At 52.8% G+C, this 5,897-nt stretch overlaps 1 protein-coding gene across 1 annotated transcript in view; it reads right to left on the bottom strand.

The window, feature by feature from the left end:
- Positions 1-1,531: 1,531 nt before the first annotated feature.
- DIDO1 (death inducer-obliterator 1) overlaps positions 1,532-5,897 on the bottom strand; it is a 30,094-nt gene continuing 25,728 nt past the window's right edge. Inside the window, exons 7-8 of the mRNA XM_055089930.1 lie at positions 4,002-4,214; positions 1,532-3,211 (exon numbers count right to left, since the gene is read on the bottom strand). Of these exons, the coding sequence (XP_054945905.1) occupies positions 2,750-3,211; positions 4,002-4,214 (675 nt within the window). The 3' untranslated portion in view covers positions 1,532-2,749. The remainder of the gene's footprint in view (positions 3,212-4,001; positions 4,215-5,897) is intronic.

The raw sequence follows: 5,897 nt of genomic DNA, 5'->3' as shown, positions 1-5,897 counted from the left end.
CTTGTCTTCTCTTACTACCTGTGAAGCGTGCTCCCAGAACCCACACCACCAATCCCTGTGAAACCCGTGTCCCCGGATCCACTTCGCCACAGCACAGGGACCGGACATGTGGTACACGGGGACCACGGCGCAACGATGGCATCGGGGCAAGATGCTAACACGTCACTGGACCTGGGTGCACAGGTTCTGCCAGGGGTCCCCATTTCAATTCTCAAAGCTAGATCAAACTGCAGAAATCTGATTTTCCAGTCAAAATTTGTTCAGGTCCCCAGAGTTTTAAATCATCTCAGGGCCATTTAGGGAGCCCCAAACATGGAGAAATGTGCCTATGCCTATCACAATTCCACTTCCAAACCGTAACAAACCAGGGACACTTTAGAAGAACATTTTCTGTCCTCTTCGTGCCTGTGCCTGGACAGTAACGAGAGGCGATGAAGAGGAACCATGAGGAGGAGTAAGAAACACAGTGACCTGGGGGGAAATAAAATGGCAATTGTTTCCATAAGTTACACTGTTTTTGTTTTCATAAACTGAGAAACAATAATTAAAAAAAAAAAAAAAAAACAACCTCACCAGAGAACAAGTCCGTGTTAATCCCATCACCCTGAGGACCTGAAGGATCTACCGACTGTCCCATGAGAGACGGTCAGAGCCTCTGTGTAGCAAGGTCTTGCCCACGACGCTCACGAAGGGCTGCCCTGAACCCACAACCCAAGGCCAGTGCCAATGGCCTGGGAGAAGGGGGGTGGGGGGCAGAGCACCTCCAGGGGCAGCACACTGGCTGCCCAAGGGTCTCCCCAAGACCTGACCTGAATGCAGGTCAGCGTGGAAAACGCCCCCTCCTAACAACTGTCCCGGCATGACGTGCAGCCAGAAAAATATCCCGCTCTGCAGCCAGAGAGGCAGGTGGGGGGCCCCGGTGGGGATGCAGGGTTCTGCTGAGTGTGTGCGAGGGGCCCCCTCCCACCGTGCCCGTGTGTGGGGACCCAGGGAAGGTCCACAGCCACTGCCACTGTCGAGTAATGGTTTGGGGAAGAGGCAGAGGCACAGCTGCTACTCACCGAGGCTGAAGTCGGGTGTTTACCAGCGACCTTTTACACTCCTCCCAATCATCTTTTGGGAAGATGACATTTCTGGGATAACAAAAAATGATCAGAAGTAACTAGCTCAAAAGCACGTCCCTTATGCGGGCTAGAAGCTGTGGCTACCCATCCACGCAGCTCTGGGACGTAAATGTGCTGGGAAGGTGACCAGTGAGGAGCTGATGTGCAGAGAGGGGCGGGGCAGAGGAAATGTGGGCAGAGCCGCCACCTCCTCCTCGCGGTGGTCTCTCCGCCCCTCCACCCCAACCTTCCCTCAGAAACCGGGAAGTCAGAACTGGGGATAAGTAAGCACCCACCCCTCCCCCAACCCCGCCAACTTTCCTTTCTCACTGTGGTCCACACTTGGAGCCTGGGGGAAGTCTCCCAATTCTGGTCGACAGAGATGGAAATTAACTGAATTGAAATCAATCACCCAGGGTTTTGTGGCTACACCTCGGTTTTCCTTTTATTCTGTCACGTGCCTATAACCAACTGAGAACATTTAGCACAGGATTCCAAAGTGACTGCTCCCCACCCATTCACAGCTGGGCGACGCTTATATTTAGGTCCATTCGTAACCCCTGTAGAGGCGCTACTGTGTAGAGGTGCTATGATTTGATGGATATTTGCGGCACGTTGTTAGCATGAAGTTCTTGGTTCAAACAACCTGAGGTGTATTGAGACTCAGTTTAATACAGCAACTGGTTAATTCTATATCAAACCACTCACTCCAAAAATCCACAAATAAAAAAAATAGATAAATATGTATATATATATATACACACACAGTATTGCTTTGCAGTTTACTTCCAACTCCATTTCTTAGGTCTTGGGTCATTTACATTCTCAAAATGCATCTAGTTAGGCAGTTTTCTAGCCACACTACATCCACGAGGCCTTCCCTCAGGCCACGGGCCTAAAGAGCCGGCTGAGAGGAGGAAGCAGCACATGGCTATAATCTTGGAATTTAGGGCCATGTAACCTCTTGTGCTTTTAAAAAAAAGTTGCAAGAGTATAAAAGATAGCATAAAGAAAAGCTGAACGCAAAATGACCTTCATCATAGAATAAGATGTGCCCCAGAGCAATTTAAGTTTCTAAAATGTAATTCTGGAGAATGAGCTGAACGAAAGAAGAGGAAAGAGTCACGCTGCATGGTCTCCTCGGGGCAAAAGTCTGTCTGAACTGGAAGCCTGGGCTGGGACGACCCGGCGGTGCACGCCAGGACTCCTGGCCTGGGTGCTGCTCACAGTGGAGAGACATTGTGCTCACTTACCTTCAAGCACAGGAAGCAGGGTAAACGGCCTTCAAGACTGGCAAGTGTGTTTATGTTGTGTGTAGAATGTGAATTGGACATAAAAAAAATTCCGGTTCGGTCAAAAATAATATACTCCTGAAAACCATGCTTCAGTTGAAAATCGGCTACAACACTACGGTGCTAATAGTACTAGGTTCCCACAACATACAACAAGTGAGGGTCACGTGTGCTGGGAGCAGACTGTGTGGAAAGGCCCCCGCGTGGAGAGCCCACGGCGGTGGCGGCGCTGTGGCGAACATCTGGACGACGGCGGACCTTGAGTGCCGGGCAGTGCGCCCCCTTGTCAGATTCTGCTGAAGATACTACACATACTTACCACAGCCTGATAATAAAGAAAAGCGATTAAAGACATCAATCGTCAGAGGTGAGACATTCAGCAACTGGGCTGGTACAGCTTTTCGGAAACACTGACAGGAAGTCCCGACAGACTAAGGATGGGCACGCGGGGCTCAGGAGGCCTCCTGGACTTGGGCAAGGGCTTTGATCTCTGCAGGTGCAGCAGAAAACACGGCTAGAACTCCTAGCTCTGGACAGGCCCGAGTGCACGGCCGTCCAAAAAGACCGGGAAGGGTCCAGAGCTCCCCCCGGGTGATACATACATTTATACAACAGTGGCGGCCAGGGGGCAGCAGTCTTTTCTGGCTTTACTGCATTGTAATTGTGGTCGCTGGCCCAGGATGGCGTGCTGCTCTCACAGGTCGGCTCCTTAGCGAGGACCTCACTCCTTAGAGGGACCACCGCCACCTTCTTCACCGTGTTCTCCTTCTTGTCTGGAGCCAGTCTCTTGTGCACAGAAGAGATTTTAATGCCTGCCTGGATAATCAGTAAAGCCTCAGTCATTAACGAGGTCAGAAATTAACCTTTGCTCATTTCACTCTGCAGTGAGGGTCACGACTCAATCAGCTCCTGGGCCATCCTAAGCCCAATACACTGCATCTGCTCGGCAGAGGGCTTGGCTACTCCCCCACATCCAGCACGCACGCATCAACATCCCAGCGATGAGAAGGTCCCGGACAGAGTAACCCGTCATCCTAGCATCCTGATGAGGTGCTAGGCCGCCAGCATAGCCGAGGGGCCACGGAGTGAGGCAGCGAAGCAAGGTGGAGAGCACGGTGGGCTGGGGCCCTGCGTGAGAACACGCCCGAGCAACACCGACAGGCAGGAACTGCAGACACAACAGCGCGTGGAGAAAGGACAGGCGTACAAACGACATCCCTGTACCCCACCAGGCACTCAGTGCGGCACCCCCAGAACCCACTTGCCACCCCGCTGCCTGTGCGTCAACTCCCCACACAGACTCCAACAGGGACCGCTCTCCTCCCAGCGGGGCTGGTGTGTGGGTGGAGAGCTAGTCCATGCAGCAGCCGGTTCCCACATTGCTATCAATTAATCCCTCGGCTAGAGGCGGAGAAGGAAAACATGAGAACACGTGCCTACTTGTAATTCTGACGAGAACACTGCTGGGCAAGGCGGAGGGCAGTGTGAAGGTGCCTGCATCCCGTCTGGGCCTGTGGGCCCTACATTCCACATCAACCCACCGAGGCTGTAACCTCCAGACGCTTTTGGTTTCAACTACACAAGTGGTTGGTCTCAGTCAACTTACCTGAACGCTACATTTCTGAAGAACGATTTTTTCCGGCTTTGTCTTGGGTTTCTCTTTAGGTTTTGGTTTCTGCTCTTTCCCTGCGCTCAGGAAGCGCATGGTGGCCGCGGCGTGTTTCAGGATACAGTCACTGCTGCAGTAGACAGAGTCGGGCTGCGCCACGCTCGAGCACCCGGGGCCGATGCATCTGGCGGCACCAGGCGTCTCTACGACCTGCAGGATCAGACAGGGCTTCGGTGTACTCACCCACTTTGGTGGGTATGGCACTTTGTAACTTAACTATTTAGAGTACAGAGATTACTGCTTTTAATCATGTATGAAAAAATTATGAATAAAAATGTACCTTTGTTTATTCAAAACACACAAATCTACCTCCCGAGTAAGGCACTCAAGTTCTTAACTGCCCTTCATGCCACGCATGATAGGCAGAACTCTAAGGGGACCCCGGGACGCACGCTGCACACTTCTGAACACAATGGGATTTCACACCACAAGTGGGTTCCCTTATCGGGCAAATGGGCAGGAACTTTACCAACGAAATTAAGATCCCAAGTGAGAGGATTCTGATTTAGTCCAAAGGGTCCAACTTCATCAACTGAAAACACTTAAAATGGAACTGAGCCTCCAGGAGAGAGAGGATTCCACCGCTGCCTGTGCTGAGAGGGCGCACATGCCTAGGCTCGGCGGGCAAGGTTGTGAAACGACACCTAGGACACCCGATTAAACGTGGATCTCGACTCAGGAAGATGGCAGAAGAGTAAGACTTGGAGATCACCTTCCTGCCCACAGATACATCAGAAATATATCTACACGTGGAACTGCTCCTATAGAACACCCACTGAACGCTGGCAGAAGACCTCAGACCTCCCAAAAGGCAAGAAACTCCCCCATGTACCCGGGTAGGGCAAAAGAAAAAAGAATAAACAGAGACAAAGAATAGGGACGGGACCTGCCCCAGCGGGAGGGAGCCGTGAAGGAGGAAAGGTTTCCACACACTAGAAGCCCCGTCGCGGGTGGAGACTGCGGGTGGCGGAGGGGGGAAGCTTCGGAGCCGCGGAGGAGAGCGCAGCCACAGGGTGCGGAGGGCAAAGCGGAGAGATTCCCGCAGAGGATCGGTGCCGACCGGCACTCACCAGCCCGAGAGGCTCGTCTGCTCACCCGCCGGGGCGGGCGGGGGCTGCGAGCTGAGCCTCGGCCTTCAGTCGGATCCCAGGGAGAGGACTGGGCTTGGCAGAGTGGACACAGCCTGAAGGGGTTAGTGCACCACGGCTAGCCAGGAGGGAGTCCCGGGAGAAGTCTGCAGCTGCCCAAGAGGCAAGAGACCATTGTTTTGGGGTGCGCGAGGAGAGGGGATTAAGTGCGCCGCTTAAAGGAGCTCCAGAGATGGGCGCGGAGCTGCCCAAGAGATAGTTTTATATCTTTGCATTTCTAAGTGCGAATGCCCTCTCAGCTGAAAACGGCTCCATTTCCTAAGTAGACCTGCGAATACGACGAAACCTTAGGTTCCCCCAAGCCACCCAAGGACAGGAAGCAGCCCACCACCTCCCAGGTAGCTCTCCAACTTTTTGCTGTCGAGGTCTCTTTATACCCTTAAAAACTGAGGACCCCAAAGAGCAGTTGCTCATGTGGGGTATGTATTTCCAAAATTAATTTGCTCATTTCACTCTGCAGTGAGGGTCGCGACTCAATCAGCTCCTGGGTCCTCCTAAGCCCAATACACTGCATGTGCTCGGCAGAGGGCTTGGCTACTCCCCCACATCCAGCACGCACGCATCAACATCCCAGAGGTGAGAAGGTCCCGGACAGAATAACCCGTCATCCTAGCATCCTGATGAGGTGCCAGGCCTGGATTTCTGAGCTAATAAATGTGAGTGAGGCAGTGAAGCAAGGCGGTCT

Source organism: Physeter macrocephalus, chromosome 14, assembly GCF_002837175.3.
Source record: "Physeter macrocephalus isolate SW-GA chromosome 14, ASM283717v5, whole genome shotgun sequence".
Taxonomy (NCBI): Eukaryota; Metazoa; Chordata; class Mammalia; order Artiodactyla; family Physeteridae; genus Physeter; species Physeter macrocephalus.
This window is presented reverse-complemented; position numbering and strand designations above follow the sequence as displayed.